General features: G+C 39.2%; 2 protein-coding genes across 2 annotated transcripts; one reads left to right on the top strand and one right to left on the bottom strand.

The window, feature by feature from the left end:
* Positions 1 to 304: 304 nt before the first annotated feature.
* slc39a4 (solute carrier family 39 member 4) lies at positions 305 to 7339 on the bottom strand. The gene is made up of 13 exons (XM_018670744.2): positions 6941 to 7339; positions 5189 to 5419; positions 5068 to 5154; positions 3974 to 4175; positions 3541 to 3725; positions 3148 to 3331; positions 2901 to 3073; positions 2510 to 2698; positions 2301 to 2399; positions 2124 to 2178; positions 1860 to 2012; positions 1570 to 1757; positions 305 to 1466 (listed from the first exon to the last, which is right to left on the bottom strand). The coding sequence occupies exons 1-13, from the start codon at positions 7148 to 7150 to the stop codon at positions 1338 to 1340; spliced, it is 2085 nt and encodes a 694-aa protein (XP_018526260.1). The 5' UTR covers positions 7151 to 7339; the 3' UTR covers positions 305 to 1337.
* An 11891-nt stretch (positions 7340 to 19230) lies between these two features.
* On the top strand, positions 19231 to 21835 carry LOC108879468 (CD59 glycoprotein). Its single transcript, XM_018670743.2, has 4 exons — positions 19231 to 19290; positions 19660 to 19737; positions 20705 to 20812; positions 21226 to 21835. Exons 2-4 carry the CDS (start codon positions 19683 to 19685, stop codon positions 21384 to 21386), a joined length of 324 nt encoding a protein of 107 aa, XP_018526259.1. The 5' UTR covers positions 19231 to 19290; positions 19660 to 19682; the 3' UTR covers positions 21387 to 21835.
* The last annotated feature ends 788 nt before the right edge of the window (positions 21836 to 22623 follow it).

Here is a 22623-nt window from a genome sequence, read left to right as displayed (position 1 = left end):
TGTGCGATGACTTGTCAGTGGACTCTGTCCCTAATGAAGATAACCTGTAAGATGAGGAGATTAGGTGAGACAGATAAAAAGAGATGACAGTTTCTACTGTGTTGTTAGATCAGTTGTCTCTGGCCGCAACATGACTTTCAGATTTTATACAGAGAACTTACAGAATTAATATCAAAATCCATATTTAAAGACACAATAAAGACAGGCCAAAGGTCCAAACGGCTGTCTCCTCATTTCCAAAGTGTAAATGTAAATGTTTTTTCTTTATCTACCTGCTGCTGCAAAAAAGATGTGACTACACAAAGAGTTTTAAAAGTTTTTTTTAATTGTCAAACAAGGCAAAAATACAAAAGATATACCATACTGTATATACCAACATATTAACACTTTTTTAAATACATTTACCTTAATCATAATTAGTGTTTTGGGCTTTTTTGTTTAGTCAATAAATTTATGTTTTCTGAAAGACTCAACAGATATATTTAATAAAAAGCACAAGAAAAGAACAACTCTGTACAAAGCTGTATGATTCAAGTATATCTCTTAAGGATTTTAAAGGGAACCAACACATGTACAGCATATTCTGATATCTAGTGTCATTTTTATCATATCACACTTTTCAGTGCTGCGGAATAAAAAAAAACAAACAATCTGAACTGAGTCACTGTGGAGAAACTTTAACAGGACTGTAAAAAGTCAGCTGAGAGAAAATGATGTGCGTGCATGTGTCACCGGCTACATAAAAAGAGAGAAACGATGAGGTGGGCAAATATCCAATGTCAGCATTTTTACCACAATGCTAGCACCAATGTGTTCTGTACCCTGAGAGTTCAGTTTAATAGGTACCCCTTGCTACATCCAGTGCTGTCCTCTACAGAGGTCTTGTAATAAATTCTACCTAGTTTATCACGTTCACTTTTCTTGGGACTGTCAGAGTTACAGAGTTACTTCAGCTCTCTTGGTTGTAGTTTGTGGTGTTATACTGAACTGAAATATGTGTTAAGATGTTTAGAATTTTTTTCCCCCACCACTATTGAAACATGGTCACTTCATCTGTGGTCAAGGGGTTTCTGAGTTTAAGGCAGGCACAGCAAATTTTAACTTCTATGACTGGATTAGTTCCTCATCTGACCGTTTCCTTACCCTTTCGTTAGTGGGAGCCAGGAGTGTTTGGTAGCGGTCCGTCTACCTCAGCTCTTTCAATCTGTCACAGTATAACATGCCTAAATGTTACTATATATGTCATTCATTCATCAATTTTACAATCTATATTGATTACACCAGAAACAAGGCACAGTGACTGAGCAGACCCACGTGCTGGCCTTTAAGTCCATGTTTTAAAAGCTGATCCTCTCTTCGTAAAGTGACAACAACAACAGAATACCCCATCCGGTTAGAAGGCCGACGTTCTGCAGCAGAAACATCAGCCAGGGTTTCTTGTTGCTGATGTGGACCATGGTGGGGAGCTGGAGGGAGAAAGAGATGGAGGTAAGAGTGAAGTTAAGATCATTTTTCTTTGCATATCATTTATACATTTGTTTTTTTCTGTATGTAAATGTAAACACTCACCATATCAGCCAGTCCCACGTACAGGAATAGTCCTGCAGTGATGGCAGCTATCCACTGTTTGGTCGCAAGGTCAGTGGCAACAGACAGAGCGATGTACAGGCCCACGAATGAGGTCATGGCGCTGCCGATGTTTAAAAGTAACGCCCTGCGGACAGACACGCCGCTGTGCAGCAAAATGGCAAAATCACCTGGAGAGAAACAAAAGCAACGGGATGATGCTTAGAAATCATTGATCAAAGCATACGCTGTCTGCCTCTGAGTGTATTCTATCGTTCATCAGTTCTTCATACCGAGTTCGTGTGGTAGCTCGTGGCAGAGTACAGCGAGTGATGTAGCCAAACCAGACTTCCATGACAGGGAGAAAGCTGCACCTATCGCTAAGCCATCTGCAAAGTTGTGGATCCCGTCACCGATAGTTATCATGTAAGGCAGCAGACGCTGTTCTGCAGAGGCAGGTAGACAAAGTTATAGTTAGAGGTGGGGCAACCTCAATAATTAACATCATTATCTCTATTTGATGATCTCATGCTTGTTTGTGTGCTCACTTCACTCACCTCTTGTGCGCTCTTTTGGCTCTGAAATTGATTTCTCATTGTCTTCATAGCCAACCTGAAATAAACGTGTTGCAGACGAAACATTCAATAACACGTCCTGTTATTAAAATATTTTATGTTTGTCTTTGGACACAGCTTTACAGGGTCTAATCTGAGTGTTTAATCTACATTTCTCACCAGGTCTGCTTTTGATGCTGACTTGTCTTTTTGTTTCCTTTCCTGCTGATACATCTCTAAAACCCTCCCATGGTCACAGTGGTGAGGCTCTGATTCTTCCTAAAGAGAAAGAGAGAGAGAATACTGATTAAAAGTCTGAAGAAAAGGGTAAAAGGAAATATGTTATCTGTTTTGGGTTTTTTTTTTTTTTTGGTTGTTGTTTTTCTTACACCATGATGGTGTTGGTGATGGTGGTGGTTTTCCTTGTATGTGATCAGAGAAAAGATTGTTTCCATCAGGTAAAAGTAATAAATCCCGGCCATCACAACCAGCATCTTGTAAATGTAGTCTGGAGTTTCTTCCTGACGTGAGTGCTTGTGGCTGTCGCCGCCGTCTGAGTGCACGTGTAAACCTAGAAACTGGACACAGAGATCGCAAGAAGAAGTCAAAACAAGTATATGCAGCATGAAACTCTGAGAACTGGTTATGAAAAATACAAGTAGCCACAATATGAAGTTTGTAATATTGGCATGTAAGCTGTTACAATTTTATTAAATCCAGTTTGTTTCGCAGTCTTGTCTAAAAAAAAAATGCAGCTTTAAAACAGTTTGACTCTCTCACCATGGGCAGCAGGTGCAGTAAGGCATCTCCAGTCAGTGACCCTACAGCCAGACTGATGCAAAACTGGACACACAACTGGAACACACTGGTGCAGGAGGTACACAGCAGCAACACAATGCCAAACATGGACATCAGTGTTATCACCACATTGGCAATGGTTGCATAGAGGTATCCTACAAGAGGAGAAAGAAGTAAGTATGATCACTTTTAGTCACTGTCAGCTTGTTACTGAAGTACACACACTTACTCTCAGTCTTGGTGAGGTGGTCTGGTTTCAGCTGATCTGTGACATCTCCACAGGCTCCGCTCAGGATCTGCTGGACAAACGCAGGGCTGAGGCGAGCCACATCAGACCGGCCCAGACCAGAGGAGGCTGAGCTGTTGTCGGCCAGACCAAAGATCAGGACCAGCTCTTCAGCTGAGAAACAGTGCTGGGAGAAATCCAAATGTCTCAGTATTTGTTGCATACTGTGAGTAAATACAGTTTAAATGCTATCTGTGTAAAAATGAAATATCTGTTTATATCCATTATTACTGTAATGCACACTATTTACCTTTGAACCATTCAATGTAATTCAACTTATAGCTTATATACACAGGAGCTGACTTTTGCTGCCTCGACTCATGTTGGCATTCATACCTGATCCCAGGTGGTGTTTCCTTCGTGCCCCACATGATGCTCATGGCTGCTCCTCTTCCTCCGTCTTGCAACACTGTGATCGTGGTCAGCGTGTTCATCCTCCTGGTGCTCATGCTCGTGCTCATGCTCGTGCTCTTTTTCATCGTCAGGACCTATGTTCAAACTCCTCATAAGAGCCTCCAAATCTACAGAGCACAGATATAAAGAACCATCAGATTCATGCAGGTTTCCAGTACATTTACAGCCAGAACTAGTGACATGAAATAATGTTAAAGAAAGGAAATGTAGAAAATAAAAAGGTGTTTTGATAAATAAAGAAAATCAATAATCAGAACTAGAATCTGGGTGTTTGAGTGTTTATTATTTCTACAGTTCTGTCTATGCATGTATTTATGTCCATGTTTTTTTATTTGCATTTGTGCAGGACATTTACCCCCGACAGTAAAGTTCTCTGATCCCAGACGGTCAATGATGTAGTCCAGGAAGAAGCTCTCCTCAGGCAGCGACCGGCTGATGAAGCAGTGACCTCGCAGAGCGTGATACAGGACGCGGCCCAAAACTGCACCCACTTCCTGTTTCTGGTCTGGTGCTGATGCGTTGACCTCTGCCATGATGTCACTGGCTGTCACACAGCTCTGGTTACCACAGCGATGATGAAGAGGAGGGATGAGGAGAAAGGGTAAGATGGAGAGTTTTACTAATTCACTCAACTACAATAGAGTTGTGTATTTTTAACTCCTCCTTTTGTATGCCCTCTGACATTATATTCAGTGTCAGTGCAGCAGTATCAGACACAAGAGGACACTTCTTTTTTATTGTGATGACTAGTGTGACGGTGATGTGGCTGAGCACAGGGCAAAGCCTAGTAGGTCTACTGCAGGCATCACCCAAGTATGATAAGATATGTTGAGTGATAAATGCTGCGAAGGACCGAGAGTGAGAATAAAGTATGGATAAAATACCACTGTAACACTGGTACATGTGCGTGACTGATGTCTGGAAAGTTTTACAACCACATAAGTGAATCAGAAAGTAAAGATCACAACAAAATAAAAGTGAGCAGATATTTTTTTTACAGTCCACATTTTTGACGAGTCACACACAGGTGAAACAAATGGCATTAACTGCTTAATTAATGTTAGCTGTTCCACCTGTGCTTTTCCTGCTACTTTGAGCCTGAAATGTCTGCTGTGAAAAGGTGTATTGATCCAAATTAACTTGGCAATGACAGATATAAAAGGCTCTGACGCTGTCTCGCCAGACTTGTTAGCAAGTGAGGAAGATTAGAGATCAATAAGATGGACAGAAAAATAGGCAGTTTTCAATTTCCAGAAGGAGTCATGACAGAAAAAGTTTAGGAACCACTGTGATATAGTATTTATAACAAAATCAGTTTATGAGCTGAGGATCTCCTCAGATTTCTATAGGTAGGAACAGAGCAATAGATTGACCACAGATGAATAAATACTAAATATTTCTTTGGGTTTAATGCACCAGCATCAATTTTTGCTGTAGTTCTAACCTTACCTCGCTGTCTGATGGCTCATAGTGGTGTTGGAGCTCTTGGAGCACCTCTTCAAATCCATGGCCGTCTATGTGTTCATGTTCGAGGTGCGCTCCGGCTCCTCTCCTGCTGGTGTTCATGCTGGTCATGATGTGTGATTTTGTGCAGGAAACGTTCGGTCTCCTCTCCCCACCTCCCCTGCCTTACAGCGGAGCACACCAGGCCGGGAGAAGTCAGGTACAGGACGCAGCCGGCGGCGAGGTCGGTGAACTGAGCTACACTGATGGTTACGTTTTCTCTGCCTTTTCCAGTTTCATCCTCTCCGTGGATGGAGTGATTGCTGAAGAGCTGGTGGACGGCGTCTGTTAGATCACACTACACAGGCAGCAGAGCATTCACACAGAGAAAAACATACACACAGATGAAAGTAAGTAAGAAAAATTATTTTCACTTCCAGGCAACTATTACCTTGTAAGCATAATTATCTCCTATAAAAACACACATACAGAGACAAAACAACTGCTACAAAAGTCCTGAATGAATTAAAGTCATTCAACCCCCCCACCCCCCACTTATGAATCATGAAAGTTATTCAGTTTGTTTGACATATTTTTTAAGGATTAGATAAGGGTTTTATTAAGGGTTTGGTTCACCCACATGACAAATAATGTATCTTCTTACTTTACTCTAGTTTTATTTAGCCATGTAGATAGTTTTAGTTTTAATTGCCCAGGTGTCCAGATACTTTTTGAATTGAAGGTAGTTAGTCAGTCATTTGGGTGAACTGATCCTTTAATTTGTAAAAACAGGAAATAAAGGCTATGAGGTCAAACTGTACCTCTTTGACACTGACATTGACACTGACATTATAGACTTTTACTGTGGGTCAAACAAGGTTTATTATTTTATTGATCTTGTTTCAAGTTTGTATCACCTGTTAGAACATTACTGACTATGGGCCATATATTTTACAAACCTTTGTCACTACTGAAAACTCTCAGTGCTTCATTTGATATCAGTTCTGTGATATTGAGAGTATAATAATCCAAGCTATCATCTGTATTTTTCGTGTGTTATACTCACTACTGGCTGAGTTATTTAACACTTGATACTTATCAATCATGCACTGTCCATTCATGCAGATTACAGCTGACATGTAGGAAGTTCAAGGACTTCACGCTCTCTTACTGATAGAGTAGATTTATCCAGTTTATCCAGGTTCGATGTTTATTTTTATTTATTTATTTTCACGTTATATTTATCATATATTGCGGTAGGTTGGTAATTTTCTTGGTTTTGCAGAATAAGACTCTTTCAAATCTGTCGATTCTTGTCCAGACTGCGACTTATGATTTCTCCTAAGTGTTAACAGCTATTTTAAGATGTTTAGAAGCTCCTGCTGATTAAATGTAATGACATTTACATTTACATTAACATTACCATGTCAGGCTTCATTGAGAAACTTGTTTTACAGCCTGACGCGGTAATCCAAGTGCGCAACAAGTGCGCAACAGGTGCACACGGCACACGGAAAATCAGAATCAATTTAGTACCTGCAACAAATACTTATACAATTAATTAGATAACATAAGACAAGTACACAGTAAGCAAATTTATGATTTTGGCTCTGATAAAATGTGCGGTGAAATTTTGAATTTCTTTAATTTTAATAAAATTAATCGCGATATATGTGATGAAGTCACTTTGTTAGCTTTGAAAAATGTGATTTATTTATTTGTAAATAAATTCCCATTATAAATGGGTTAATGAGTGTGGTCGTTGGGTCAGCAGGCAGGGCTGCTTAATGGCTTTTGTACCTTGACCTCCCTCCACAGAGCCTGCGGCTCGGCACCTGGCTCTGTTACCTGCCCGCGGAGTTAGCCTAATAAAACTTACCTTTTCACACGACACTCCACCGCACTGCACACGTTTCTCCAGTGTATTAAAGACGGAGCGAAGGGACTCCCCGGTCAGAGCCTGCTGTCCCGGAGACACGACGCTGACCACGTCCTTGTAGGCTTCCTCCACAGCGGGAGAGCCCGACACAGAACCGAACAAACCCCAGCCGGAAAATAGAGAGAGGAGGAACAGCGCAGAGAAAAACATCTTAAATCTTTCTTTAAAAATAGTTTGTTTATGCCAAGAACTACTGAATTAAAATAGAAAAGAAGTATTGGCAGGCAGAGGTTGATACAGTCCCAAGGTATTTCTACAGACACATTGAGCTGTACAGAGCTCAGCTCCCAGCTGTTATCAGTTTAAAACCACTGCAGTTTCACTGGACCTGGACTCTGGATTGTGATTGGCTGAGACGTGGCTCGTGCTGTCCTATACCTGTCTTAATGAACATACTGTCACCTGTACGGGGCAGAGGAGATCTCTACATCACATCTACATGTGACCTATGAGGGTTTAGTCCCGTGATTTATGCATTGTTGACTGTTTTTGCACTACAGGCCTCCAAAGCATCCCTAAAACAGCAGACAGCTCTCTCTGATCATTTTTATCTTTTATCAACCAACGATATTATCAGGAGGCTAATCTTAACACACAAGACAGTTGATACCCATGACCACACTGTGATAATTAACACCTGGGCCTAAGTATTAAAAAAAAGTTATTAAATTAACTATAATAATAACTGTAATAATAATATAAAGAAAAACAGCTGCCATAGAAGAAGAATAATTTAACTGATTTATTGTTTACTGTTTTATTCGTGTGATAGTTTTCTTAGCTGGCATAAGACATTGCTGATTGATTTTTAAATGTAATTTTACATTGCTCCATGCACCACAAATTAAAATTCAATCAACCCCATTGTATTGGAAGAACATCTCAGAACGTGGGCTCATACAAACCATAAGAACCTACAAAAAACCTTATAAGTGTAGCAACTCTAACTTCACAAACTACCCAACGCTCGCCTTTTCTCAAGATTGAAAAGTTTTAATAGGTTTAACCATGGACAGGTTATGTTAACCTTTTATCTGATCCACAGACTAAAAGAGACACAGAACGTTTTTCAGGGTTTGGATCAGGCCTCTTAGTTCCAGTTAAATAAAATCTTGCTGCAGGATACATTACTAAGGTATTCAGACAACACTGTGCTTGAACCAACATCATCTCAGAGAGGTTTTGTTGTTAAGATACAGACAAACAGACATGTCACTCTGAGGTATTCCAAAATAAACACATGATTTCAAAGCTGCCAGTCAATCTGTATGTATCTCCGTAAGATGATCACTTCCTGAAAAAGGATCAGTCACAAACAGTACTTTACCAACGGGACATCTTTTTTTTCTCTGGCAGCAATTTACTTCCTCGACTTCCATAAAACTAAATGCCAGCCATAAAAACTAAAGGGACAAGAGTTTATAGATTACTGTGTTTATAAGGATTAAAATGTTGGATTGGCAGCGTGGTGCAGATAACTGCTCTTTATCATTAAAAGCCCAAATCTAGTTACAATCAACTTTTAGCCTTTTAAATTTTAAGCAGTGAAAAAAGACTCTGCTATAACCTAGCAGTTGATGGCTTTGGTTCTGTTTGACCCAACACATAATCTGTATGCTGAATATACACTTTATCATTAGTTGAGATAAAGAAAAATAAAATCAGTGACTCAAGTTTTGAGACAGTCTGTACAAGAACAAGTGCATGAGGTACAGGAGACTCTGTGAATGTGGTTTAAGCTCGATTAACACATCCCATATATGTGAACAATACTGTCTCTGTTTTTTCATTGTCATATTGGATTACAGATCTAAAAAAAACAAAAACAAAAAAAAAAACCCCAACATAGAGCCAGATGACACCTGTTAGTCACAAAGGAATACAAAACAATGATGATACTGTGCTGCTTCTATGTCTTTTTTTAACTTTTAAAATAAAATTTTACTTTTACTAGCTCTGCCCACGTTGTCTGTTCAAGTTGGGCTTGAGGTTCAAGTGCTAGGGAATGCATTACGTAAGTGTCCTTATAAGTATATAAAAACCATTGTGAGAGAGTGAGTGACTTATGCTACTTTTGGAGACACATTTCAGATTTAAGACCAGTTAAGTGGGGACAAAAGCCAAGTCCCCAGTTCGCTGATTTTAGATTTTTGGGTAAGTGGTTAAGGTTAGGGTAAGGGCTGGGTTAGGGAAGTATTGGTTATGGATGGGGTTAGGGTAAGACTCCAGGAAATTATTCCAAGCCTGTGTAAGTTCCAGAAGTGACTAAAGTAAACATCTGTGTGTGCATTTGTCTCTGTCTGACTGTCTCCATTTTGCTGTGTCAACCACTAGATGGTGGAGTTGTGTTATGTAATATCACTGCAGTTTATGTCTCTGTGTTGTGCAGTCCTGTGAAACTGCTGTTAGTCCCCAAATAATAAGATGTACATATTCCAGTTTCATACAAAGAAAAATATCAAATTTTAAGATTTGAATTTGATTTATTGGGAATATTACAGTAATGAGCAGAAAAGGCAGGTAAAATATCTGGAAGTGAAATGTTAAATTGGATTTACAGGCATCGTGTTAATATGTATGCTGGTAACAGGTTAGCTGTTAACTTATGTCTGGGAAGAATTTTAGTCATTGCTGAAGAATAATGAATTACATGTTTTAATATTCTGAACTTCATAATTTGGTGGATCTTTATGATTTATATGTTGGGTATAGACAATGAGGAATTACATTTTCCCTCTTTTTTGCCTTATTATTTCACTTTAAAATCATATTAACACTTCATTACCACCTGAAATTATGAGATCAGTTTTCATGTGGAAAACAAGATTGCACTGAAAAGTTGTTTCCCTCAGTTCTGAAGTCATTTAGCTATAAAATGACAAACAACAGTAGAGCTTGGTATTGTAATATATTCTAACAATTCTGTTCAGCTTTGTAGAATTGCCAGAATTGCTCATTCCCTGTTGTTGTCAAAATTTGCGCTCACATGAGTGACTAGCTAGTTCATTTCCCCGGAGCTTGGACTGAATTAAGCCATTAGCAAAAAGAAAATGGCAACGCAGGTCTTGTGGAATTAAAGGTCCTATATAAGTGAGATTTCCATGTCTTTTGCATTAAAAAGCAGGTGCTATATAAATACTGTGAAAGTAGCAAAACACTTGAGAATCATGCACAGGCCGTCAGGAATTCTAGAACTTTGTGATGTCGCTACTGTACAGTCACATGACCCTGATGCAGCCCACTTAGGACCCACCATTTCCAACCATGTGATCCTGGATGTCAGGAAGCCAATATATCATTTCACAGCCTCCCCAGTGGTAGTCATATTATAGTTTGCTTTTTTTTTATTTGTTGACCATCTGTTTGGTTTATTTCAGCACTGACTGCTACACATTCTTCTCAGCGGTGGCCATTGCCATCTGTATTTACTGGTGAGTTTTACCAAGCAACAGTAGGCTAGAATCTATTACCTGTGGTTGGCCTGGCTGTGCATCACTCAGAAAACAGTCAGCCAGTCAGAGGAGAGGCTCAGAGACAGACATAAACCACCCCATTTTTTGCAAAGAGAACTATACTGAGATGGTTTTTGGTACAGGTAAACCACAGATATATCTTCTTATGGATACCAAAATTTCAGAAAAGTATATAATATGGGACCTTTATTAGTAAAGTCTAGTAAAGTTAGTAAGTCTCTAGAAATATATCAGTCCATAGCTGATACATCTCTACAGTGTTGTTTTGTTTTTACTAGTGCAGTGAGCCCCACACATCCTGACTTTTCGTGCTGTTGCTTCAGGTCTGAAACCTGAATAGAAAACAGAAATCACATCAACAGTCACTCTCTGTTGGCCATAAGAAATCACTGAAGAGAAGGATATTGACTTGATTGGCTGCACATCACTTCACACACATGAACAGACAGCAGCACACACACAAGCTCGCTTATGGCATGGGACCCTGGACATCTGTCCCTGTACACACACACACACACACACACATGGGCATGGTGACCCACGCACCGCTAATCTTTGAGACAAATCACACACTGTCCAGTGACCTGTTTTTACACCCCCCAACGTCATGTCACTCTCTGTTACGTTGTCTGTCATGCAAACCTGTAGATGTTCTCAACACACACATTCATCAAGTCCACCACACACACACAGTCTCTGGTGGGTCAAAGCACATGCTTATTAAATATATCTTTGATTGATTGTTCAGACACACAGAAACACATGCAAACACACACATGCTCACATACTGTGCATACACGCATGGGTTAATCTTTGGAAAAATTTGCATAAAATACCACTGATGTATGTTGCACCATTTCCACAGGGATGTTTAATAAATACACTTGTTTTAACCTAAATAAACAATACAATCATGAATGAAAAACACATGTCAAACTAAAACTATATATCCTTATATTACCATACAGAATTTGACATTTAAAGTAGGGTCATGGAGTTTGAAGGCATTTATCAGGAAGGGAAGGTCTAATGAAAGTGCTGTTAACTTGCATTATGGGAAGTGCAGGCAAGCATAGATTTATATTAGGGAATAGATATCAGGATACGTTGGCTACTGCTGCACATTTGAAAATAAAAATCATCAAAGTTCATAGAAGTGCAATACTAAATTGGTGGAATACCCCTTTAACTACCTCTTAGAATAGTTAATAGAAGCCTACACCTGATATTTGTGTATCACACATGAAGTTCAGCACCGATCACCTACAGCAAACCTCTCCCACATTTTAAGATGATTGTTTGGTGTCATCGTTACTGTTTGAAATATATCTTTCCAAAATAAAGTAACACTTGAGGAATTTTCTAAACTGATCAGTATTCGAGGAGTAGGCCTTTTTTCCGCAGCAGACATTTTGACTTATCATAGCAGGGAACACACAGGTGTTATTAATATCATCATCAGTGGCTTTGAGCTACACCTGTGATTTTCATACTATTACATGATAAAATATCTTCTGTGAGAGAAGCAGCTTTAAAAGGAAAACTTTTTCCTTTATGTTTGTAATGTTACCATTACCACACAGAAAAATCTGGCTGAAAAAACAGTGTCATTTCAGGGCACTGCTTTTGAAACCACTGGAATAAATTGGAATTCATGGACCTATAGAATTAAGTGTTATCAAAGATTCTTGCCCAAATTTTAACACCAAGCTTTCAGTTTCAGTGCTGTGGTTTGAAGAAAACATAAAGTTGAAAGTATAATGGACAAAGAAGTTTTTCTCTCAGTATACACCACTTACACCCATCTCTCACCCTCTCTCACCCTCGCTGACTCGTACACACTCGCTGCCTGGCCTCAGCTCTACTTTCTTTCCAAAGCTGATGTTTCCATTACAGAAATAAAAGCATGACGACTAATCCAGTTATATGTTCCCTGGACGACATACACGCCCCCACACACACGCGCGCGCGCGCACACACACACACACACACACACACACACACACACACACACACACACACACTCTCGAATGCACATTATAAATTACATACACACAGACATACATGGACAACCTGATGAAACAGGCAAGTACAAAAAAACACACATGTTGCAATTGGACAAATATGGGAACACATAAAAACATACAAACATTAGTGCAGACAAACACTCATAAACACACACACACACACACACACACACACACACACATGTTGAACACACACATTCACACAGGGGGCATGTGATTGAAGCAAGACCCCCTGTTGTGGAAAAGTCAGACAGAGCTTTCTGGAGCTCTAGAAATAAATTCCAAACATTGGTAATCCACACACACACACACACACACACACACACACACACAAAGAACCATGAATAGCAAAATGAACACACTACACACAAAAAAAAACATGAAAAAATGAAAAATTCACCACATGAACTAGGACATATGACCACATGAGAATGTGTACACACTCACCACACACACACACACATACACACACTGATAATCTCCCAAGACAATTTCCCACAGAGCTGCACATCCTTCCAATGGAGTGAAAAGATAGGGAGAAACGAGGGAAGCGAAAGAAGGATGTAAGATCTTTCCTAGTCCTGATCCTGATCTTCCCCTCCCCCACTTCTCCCTTCTCTTGAATTCATAGAGAACATCATTTAGAGTTTATTTAGTCATTTAGATGTAGGTTTTAGAAGTGGGAGGTTGAATAGAAACCACAGAGTGGATTCAGTCCCATCATGATAACATGGTATCTGTCCTGATACACTGAGCAACAGGGCAGTGGCAGTTCTAAAGAATGATCACATCCTTGCATTGCATATTTGGATTTCGCCATATTTAGGTTAAAAAAGACACTTTGAATAAATCTTAGTCTTGCCCTGTATTACACCACTGTATTTAATCAACTGGGAATGGAGAGTATGTCCCCTTTTCTGAGTAAAGGTCAAAGGTTAGACTGTGTTCTTTTCAAACTTGCCTAGAAATTAATGACTTTGAAAAACTGAAATTGGCAACTTTTCTTCATGGAATTAGTTGAGGAAAAGAATTAGTTGATATACTGCTTTTAGTCTTCTGGTGAGATTGTTTTCGCCAGCTACTGTTTCCAAGGTCAAGACTGAACTTTCAGTCTCAACTGATTTTACAAACTTCTTGTTTTAGAGACGGAGGCACTGTGCAATGAGGGGGAGTGAATTGGGACAGTGAAGGGTTGAGGGATTTACTGAGGTGTGGGAAGAACGATGAAGATGGAGGGAGGAGAGAGACTGACAGTGCAAGTAAAAACAGCGAGATTCAGAGAGAGAGAGAGAGAGAGAGAGAGAGAGAGAGAGAGAGAGAGAGAGAGAGAGAGAGAGAGCGAGCAGCTATGCCCTACATGCATGGACACTCAGGTCACTTCCAGATAATTATAATACCTATGGCGTTTTGTCTCTCTCTCTCTCAGCCCCCATACATTTATTAATTTACTGTATTAACCCTCACATGTCCAGATACAGGTTTGTTCTGTGGACATTTGGACCTCATAAGATAATAAAAACATACTCTCTCTTTACCTCTCTCACAAACACACTGACATACACACACACTACACTACAACTACTGTACATGTATGTGAAGTTTAATTGGTATTTCAGTGCTCTGTAGCGTTCATTGATTGAGTTAATTATGCCCTTAATGAGAACACTATTTCTTCCTATATCTAATTAAAGGGTAGTTACACCACTTAATTGTCAGTGTCCTGAAAATGACCGGACAAGTTGAAAACTGCTGTCCTGTGGGATCTGAGTGTTTAAGAGAGTGTCCTTACACTTTCTCTGTGTACAGGGATCTCTGGGTTGCACATGCTGGTATGTGCATGCATGCAGTAGTAGTAGGCATCACAGGTTTTATGACCTTGGGAACATATGCATATTATATGACACTGATTGTATTTGGCTGTAGAAAGAGCAGAAACCATGTTAAACATATGGTAAAATGAACCATGCAAGCTCATCATCATAACATAAAACCTATCCAAAGAAATCATGAATGGTTAGAACAACATCAACGTCATCATCCATCCACCAGTTTTTATATGACAGTCTTTGCCGTCATCAACTGACTCATGTGTGAGCGTTTTACAGTTTGGTGTCACGATAAATAAAATAATTCATCAACTTCTCACTCTAAATCTTTGTCCTGAGGGGAGAAGCTCAGACACACAATACAATATTTTTTATTACTTACACATCCTGAAGATAGGGAGAAACAAGGAAGCAAAAGAAGGACGTAAGACCTTTCCTAGACCTGGTCCTCACCCCCCTCCCTCCCCCACTTCTACCTTCTCTTTAATTCATAAAGAACATTAGAGTTTATTTAGTCATTTAAATGTAGGTTTTAGAAGTAGAAGGCTGATTGGATTCAGCCCCATGATCTCTGCGCTGATTGTATTTGGCTATTTAACAACTTGTGATTCCAGTTTATTAGGTACACCTAGAAACCAAAACTAATGCATCAAGTATCCAAAAAAAGCAGACCCCGTCCCCCCTCCCTGCAGAAGATATTATAAATACCCACCGCTCACTTTGAATCAGCTCAGCAGGGTGAGTTCAAACATGTGTGTTTTGTTCCCTGGGTGAGGTGAGTAATTTTGCCCGGTTGGAGCACGATTTGCATAATACATGTAGTTCGTGCAAATCTGAGGGATTTCTTATGGAACCTCTTTCATTTAGAGTTTCTTATGGATCATCTGAGTGGAAAAATACTTGCTTGAGAGCATGCTTGTGTGTGTGTGTGTGTGTGCGCATATACAGTCCATGGTTTCTTAATTCAAGGTAGGGTTTTTTTTGTTTTTTGTTTTTTTCGAAAACACACCCATGCATACACACACCTTGGTCAAATGTTAATGATTTATTAATTCGTTGCTTTAAATCTTGAGATGCTGAAACCTTAGCAGATGGACAGAATACTGACAGAGACAGAGAGAGAATAAGAAGAAGAGAACAATGGTAATAACAGAGAGATAGAGAGAGAGAGAGAGAGAGAGAGAGGGAATTAAAAAAATCAGTTAAAAATAATAACCATGTCATGGCCTGATTGGTTTGGTTTTCCCATATTTAACTCAGTGGACTGGGAAATGAGAGAAAGACAGAGAGAAATGGTGGCAGATTGACGGAGAGGGAGAGAGGGGGGTAAAAAGAGTAAAGAAAAATGAAACAAGGCAGTGACTGAATGAATGAAGGACAAGATGAGAGAAAAAGCAGAGGGGGATGGGAAAAGACAGAAACAAGAAAAGGAAAGTGAAGAGAATGTGAACTGAGAATAGAAGAGGGAGGGAGAGGGAAAGAAAGGATTAGCATCAGCCAGGTTAATTCCACTTGTTTTATCCCTTGTCAGTCTGTCAGTTGAAATGGCCAGATCATTCACAGCGGTCATCATTCATGTCAAAACCTAAATCAGGATTCAATTACTTAACTTCCCTATTTTTAGAACAAAGTCAGATATATTGGAGCTTTCGGAAAAATTTTACTTTGTTATTATGACTTGGATGTCGATGTGAACTCTGTTTACATGTATTAACCTGATCTGTGTTTACAAATAGCACAACACTTTCAGGACATGTGAATGTCATGAATACAGACTTAAGGCTTTACGTGTGCCATTTAGCACCCTTTGCTTCTACGTGTCATTAAACTCTGTTGTGGTTAGGGTAAGGGGTTAGTGAGAAGAAATGACCAAAAAATGACCTGTGGAAATTGCTGTGTTATTCGTATGGCATTTTGAGAGACAAATATGATGCGAACAAGCCATTTGTGTTGTGTAAAAATGTAGTAATTAAAGGGGGAGTCAGCTACATGCATCCTGTAGGTGTGGCTGCAAACTTGCTGTAGTTTGAAGGAGGTCAGTTACTTATTTTTCTTTTTTAGCATCCAGTTCAACAACAAGGACAGGTCAGGCTCTCTCGACAGATTTTATGTAATGGTGGCTCATGAAATCATTGATTTGCTTCTAGTTTAACATCACAATCAGCTGTGCCCTTTAAAGAAAAGGCAAAGTCCTCACACAGTGCCAGTGACAGTTATTTGTTTAAACATCTAACTAAAGAAGTAGAAAATCCTGCCTAGCTCGTGGTAAACATCTATGGAGCTGAGGAGTGAAGACTATAGAGAAGAAAACCCCATTGAAGCTCGAGTCAGCACCAGAAACAAATGAAAGCGCTGGTTTGCCTCATTACGCCAGCCTTTAGCCCGGCCTCAGACAAGAAGTAATGAGCAGCAGGACAGCCAGTCATTAACCTAAATAGCTGCAATGGCAAAGGAAAGTCATGTTGCTCTCAGATGGCGGCGTTTAAACCTCTGTGAGAAAACGCGGAGCTTCCCTCTGGGAAAAATGATACACAATTATACTTCAGACTTCTCTGAATTAAACATCACATGGGCTGGATTCGCAAATAAAATTACTCTTTTTAATAGATTGTTATTACTCATACGTCAGTAAAGACACTAGCTTTTAATGTTTTATCATGATAAACTTTTACAGATCATAATGTAACCCTATCTATTATTCACATTGAAATGATCTTTTAAGCACTGAGGCCAAAACTAATTCAAAAGGCTCAAGGTCCATAAAGAAAATACTCAGAGTGGAAAAACTGTAACATGAACTTTGATTTCATGCTTGTGGTGCATGCATATGAGTGCGTATGTGTGTGTGTGTGTGTGTCTCTGAAGTCTGATTTCATGCCTGCAGCAGGCTCTGAAGCTTACAATGATCTGCAGAGAGAGCGAGAGAGAGCAGGAAGAAAGAAGACTTAATATGAATTCAGGATTATAAAACTCATAACACCCGGAGGAGAGTTTCGGTCCTGATTGAATGTTTATTGACATAAAACCTGTGTCACTGCTGACAGCAGTGGGAGGTTGAGTCATTTTACTGAGTGAAAACTTCATAATAAAAAAACAGCTCTTCTGGCAGTTTTTTATTGTTAATAGAAAAATACAGCATGAAAATATTTCTCTCAAGCAGAGTTTAATGAGGTTGAGGTTCAGAGGTCCTGACTTGTCCTGATTCAGGTCTTGTTGTCCAGTTACAGTCTGTTGTGGTTATGGGTTTAGTCTGATTTTATTGCCACAAGTCTTGAATCCTTATCAACACCACTGAAACCAGTAGACCCAAACAAATTTGGGTTTAATTAGCCAGAATTTAGTTCCAGTTATTTCAGGTCATCACTGGCTCAGGTGCCGTTGCTGTCAGGTCTGCTATGATTTAAGTATGTGATCTGTTTTATTAGAGAAGAAGATTCATCTGGTAAAATCCTCATGTCAATACAGAGAGAACTGTTTTCAGCTTCAAATTAATACACATTTCTTGTGATAGTGAGTATTGAAGCTCTGTGATGCAGAGGAATAAGTTATATCAAACTTTGAATACACATCGTGGGTTACCATCCAAATGGAGCACAGATTTTAACAGAATTTCAAGAGAATCCTTCACACATTAATGCATGTTTTCATCCTGCACACAAGAATATTGGTTGGTTTGTTGAGATAAATTCCCATGCCACAAATTTTCCAGTTTTTTATTCACATTCAAATTCAAGTAAAAAATAATTAAGAACTTCATGCTGGAAACCCACTTACACACACACGCACACAAAAATTGAAATAAAAACAAACAAACAAAAAATCATTCATTGTTAGTTCAGGTGTTTTCATGGGATTTGTTGAAGAAAAAGACAGGTGGTCTGATCCCTTTCAGACTACAAGAAACTTCCTACATACATAGATTCTTTACTATTAAACTATTTTTTGCCGTGTTAAAATAAGAAGATAAACATGGCGGCGCACAGTTTGTGGCACATAAAGCACACATACAGTATCATTTGCTCATGTTATTTTTATAGCTTCAGTTGAAAGTTTAGCTGTCAGTCACTTCTCTGTTTGCTTTCTCCCTCCTCAAGGTGTCTGTTATAAATTCAGTAGAGTTTACACTGATTCATTTCAGCATCTCTCTCAGCAGAAATGTGCTGACTCCTCTCCTCCTGTGATGGACGGAGATATTACACATATCTGACTCTAAGGGCAAATCCTGCAGCAATAACAGTTTACCAGCTCACAGCGTATGACTTCTCTGTTCTGGCAGAGTGAATGTGTTATGAACCGGACTGTGAGCTTGGCTGATACAAAAACACTCCAGTATTCACTTTATATTGCATTATAAACACTGTTTAACTTTATTCTCTTTCTCTATAACTTTCTTTCATCCTATTCATCTGTTCATCCACTCCTTCCTGCCTTGCCATGACCTTTTCTTTCCTTCGTTTTCTCTTACTCCACTCCTCCTTGTTTTGTCCTTACATTCCTCTCTTCATTCCTCCTTGTTTCTCCCCATCATTACTAAATCTCTGGTCAAACATCCATAATAAGATTACTGGGTTTTCCGCACGCTAAATTACTGTAATTGTGTGATATGCAATCAGTTGTTCCCCTGCCTGCCCTCCGTTTCTCTCTGATGACTGCTGCGTCATCTGTCCATTTCTAAACCAAATTAAAGCCAAATTACATGTTAGTTGATGCTATGAACATGTAGATTTGCATATAAAATAAATATAAGAATTAGAATCAGAAAAAAAGAGTATTATGACAGAAACCTCTCTATTGGTATCTTTTCTCACTGTGTTACATAAACGTGTATTATCCAGTAAAGATCTGAATCAAATCCACACATAGACTCTGAACCCAAACAAATGGGTTGTTTACTTTTTTCTGTTGGTGCTGTTACAAAAAGCCTCTTCTTCACAAGCTAAAAGTCATTTTCTGCATATCCACAGGTGAGTGTTAGACAACTGCAGCGCTAACAATTTGTGATAAAATGTTTATTTAATAGATACGTCAGCAGCAGTATAATCATATAAATGTTCAGCTATATCGCCAAGCTTTCATATGTTATTTCATAATTTCTGTCTTATTCACTTAAGTCAATTTCAAGTCCTGTTTTGTTAGTTACTGGAAGGACTTTCCTTCAAATGAGTCATTTTTTAAAGTTTAACAATAGATGCAGCAGTGACATGTGCGCAAATATCTTTTTTGTTTTTTGACTCCCCTTGTGTTTTTCCTTTTTTACCTCCACAAAGTTAATTCCCTGCCTTTTATCCAGCCGTGATAAAACTGGAAACTGTGCCTTTTGTTTTGAGTTTCAGAAGTGACAGCGCCTTCAGTCACCATGAGGAGCTCGCTGGTGTTTTGCCTGGCTGTCAGCTTTGCCATGTTTGGATTTGGTAAGAAAAAAATAATAATACAGAGGCTGGAGAAAAAACTCTTTCATTAATGTTCACTTTTTTTCTTTTTCGCTGAAAAGCGCAGCCAAGTGGGGCTAAATCAGAGAGATTACATGTTTCGCAAAGAGAACACGTATCAGCCTGAAGGAATATTTTGGTAGAGCAGTGTGTAGTTTGCATGTGCTGCTGTTGTGTCATGTGCTTACAGTTCACACCACGCAGAGTCACTGATAAATATTCATTCATAATATTTTCAGGACAGGTAGTTTGCTCTGTACACAGTTGTATTGTAGCTTTTTGTTTTGGTTCAACACAGGGAAGTAAAATGTACAGACATGTCCACTATACCTTGTTTAGCATTCACTGGGTTTCTATTAAAGTTTTGTTTCCCAACATTAAACCCCACAGTTCATCAAATAAAAACTATAGAAGAAGCTACAGCCAGAAGCTGGTTAGCCTAGCTTAACTTAGCTTAGCTTAGTTTAGCTTAGTTTAACTTAGTTTAGTTTATCACTAAGACTGGAAACAAAAGGAAAAGGCTAGCCTGGGTTTTTCTTAAAGGAACACAAGTCACCTACCAGAACCTCTAAAACTGACCAACTAACTAACTTATGGGGGGTTGGGAAGTTACTGCACCTGGCCAAGAAATAGTACTGCACATAACCTCCCCATAAACTCCACCACTTTTCATTTTTACTCTTTGATTTTTGAATGGATTAAACAAAAAGATGTATAACATATTAAGTGGATGGCTGGTAGGTAAATTTTGAACAAAGCCAGTCTAACTGCTTTCACCTGTTTCCACTCTTTATCATAAACTAACGTAGCTTCAAGATTACGTGACTGCAGCTCTAGAATAATTCAACAATTAATGTTTGTCAAAGGTTTGAATATCAGTGCTCTGTGGTTTGTGACTTTGGGAGACGAGTTTATGCTGAAGAAATAACTCTGAACTCTGTCTCTCCAGGCCTCTCTCTGCAGTGTTACTCCTGCCCTGACGGCTCCAGCAGCATCTGTGAAGTCAAACAGGAGTGTGGCCAAGGTGAAGACAGCTGCCTCAAACTCACCAGTGGAGGTAAGCACAGTGAAAGAAACACTGATGTTACTGACTTATTATCAGAAATAATTCTCAGTATGTGTATGTTGGTGAATGCGTTTTGTAATTTTCTTGTGCTCGTCTTAGTGTTGATCTATGTGTTGTCAAAGTGGACCAGATGTTTTCTTCATTTGCTTGTGTTCTGTTTACTAAGTTACAGTGCACTGAGCTCTCACTGTATATGTGGCATAACAAGACAACAGTTAAGTGCTGGTATGAAGGATACACAAGACAGTACAAGACATATAACAAGACAACCTGTAGGTTATTTTAGGAGGAAAATGTCTCTTTTCTGTTATTAGTCTTTCTCTAAGATGTTGCATGTACAGTACAAGCATCGTTATTGGTTATGACAAAGACCATAAAAATAAAAAATGCTGTGTTTCTCACAGGAAAAACCTACACTGAATGTCTGAGGAACGCAGACTGTGACTTCATGACTCTGGCCGTCAGATACGCTCTCGCTGACTTCGACTTCTCCTGCTGTCAGACCAAACTCTGCAATGAAGAGGAAAAAACTTTCTTCCAGAGAGTAAAGGATTGGTTTGGTTAAGAAATAAGAAAAAAAACAAAACAAAACCAAAAAAACCAAACAAAACAGTTGTAAGTCCTGATAAGTCTGTTGATTCTCATTTGTTGTTCCACTGCTTAATATAGTTCAACATTCAACAATAACAGCACCTCAGTCATAGTCACTGTTTGTTGGATTTGATTTGTCGCTGAGATTCACTGTCTTTCTCGAGGAAACCGTTGCACTTTAAAGTTCTGACACGGGGATCAACAAAGCAAAACGTTTTTGACTGAACTGATGCCACGGACCCATAGAGAAGGAAACTGGAGAGATCACTGGTCCAGTCATGCTGATGCAGTTTGCTGCAGACCATATGTCTTCCTACATTTATCCGCACTGCAGAGGTCTTCAGAAAGTCCTGAAAATATAAAGTTCGTCCTCTTAATGGCTTATAACTGATCAACAGACCATAATAAAATGATTTAAAACCACCAGTTAAGTCATGAGTTGTTCATTTTTAGATGTACATCAGATTTTAGTTCAGTATTTCAAGGCTGCTTTGAGCTAAAGCAATTACGTGACATTCACCAGCTCAGGTGATTCCCTTTTTCATTCATCTGAAGCATCAATAATGCTAGGTTGGCAACAACAGAAAAAATATATCCCCTTCATCCTTCTCAGCCAGCACACAGTGTGTAAAGACTGACTTCTCATTTAGAGATATGGGTCAACACCATGATGCTCTTTGTGGGTCAACAGGCTGAAGCACAAACCATGTCCGCTCAGTGCCGTGTGTGATGGCTGGATTTAAACCTGTGATTTCAGTGAGGGCCTTAAACAACAACGACAACCTGAAAACAGTCTGAGGAGCAACATCAAAGTCCACGGACTGTGTGACTGTTTGCTGCTGTCCTTGAATAATAATTAAAATCACAGTGAGTTTCTAAACAAGTGGCAGTATTCCCCTACAGCCGATTATAGAATAACACGGAGAGGACAAAAATGAATGTGTGTGTGTGTGTGAGTGTGAGTGTGTTGGGGCCTGTTTCTGCAGCAGTGAGTAAGTATAATGTCTTAATTTATTGACTTTAATTAAAGGAAGGACAACATCTGTTACCTGAAACAATGCGTGTGTTTGTCTGAGTTATTCTATCCTCATGAGGTCCTGACAAGTCACAAAATGAGACTGGGTGAGGAGGTTTATTCTGGAAATAATACATCATTTTAACTAAAGGTTTTTCATATACATTAACGAGCATGAACGCATGATGGTTGATGA

This window comes from Lates calcarifer, linkage group LG3 (genome assembly GCF_001640805.2).
Source record: "Lates calcarifer isolate ASB-BC8 linkage group LG3, TLL_Latcal_v3, whole genome shotgun sequence".
NCBI lineage: Eukaryota > Metazoa > Chordata > Actinopteri > Centropomidae > Lates > Lates calcarifer.
The sequence above is the reverse complement of the archived record's forward strand: the minus strand, read 5'-3'. Positions and strand labels throughout refer to the sequence as shown.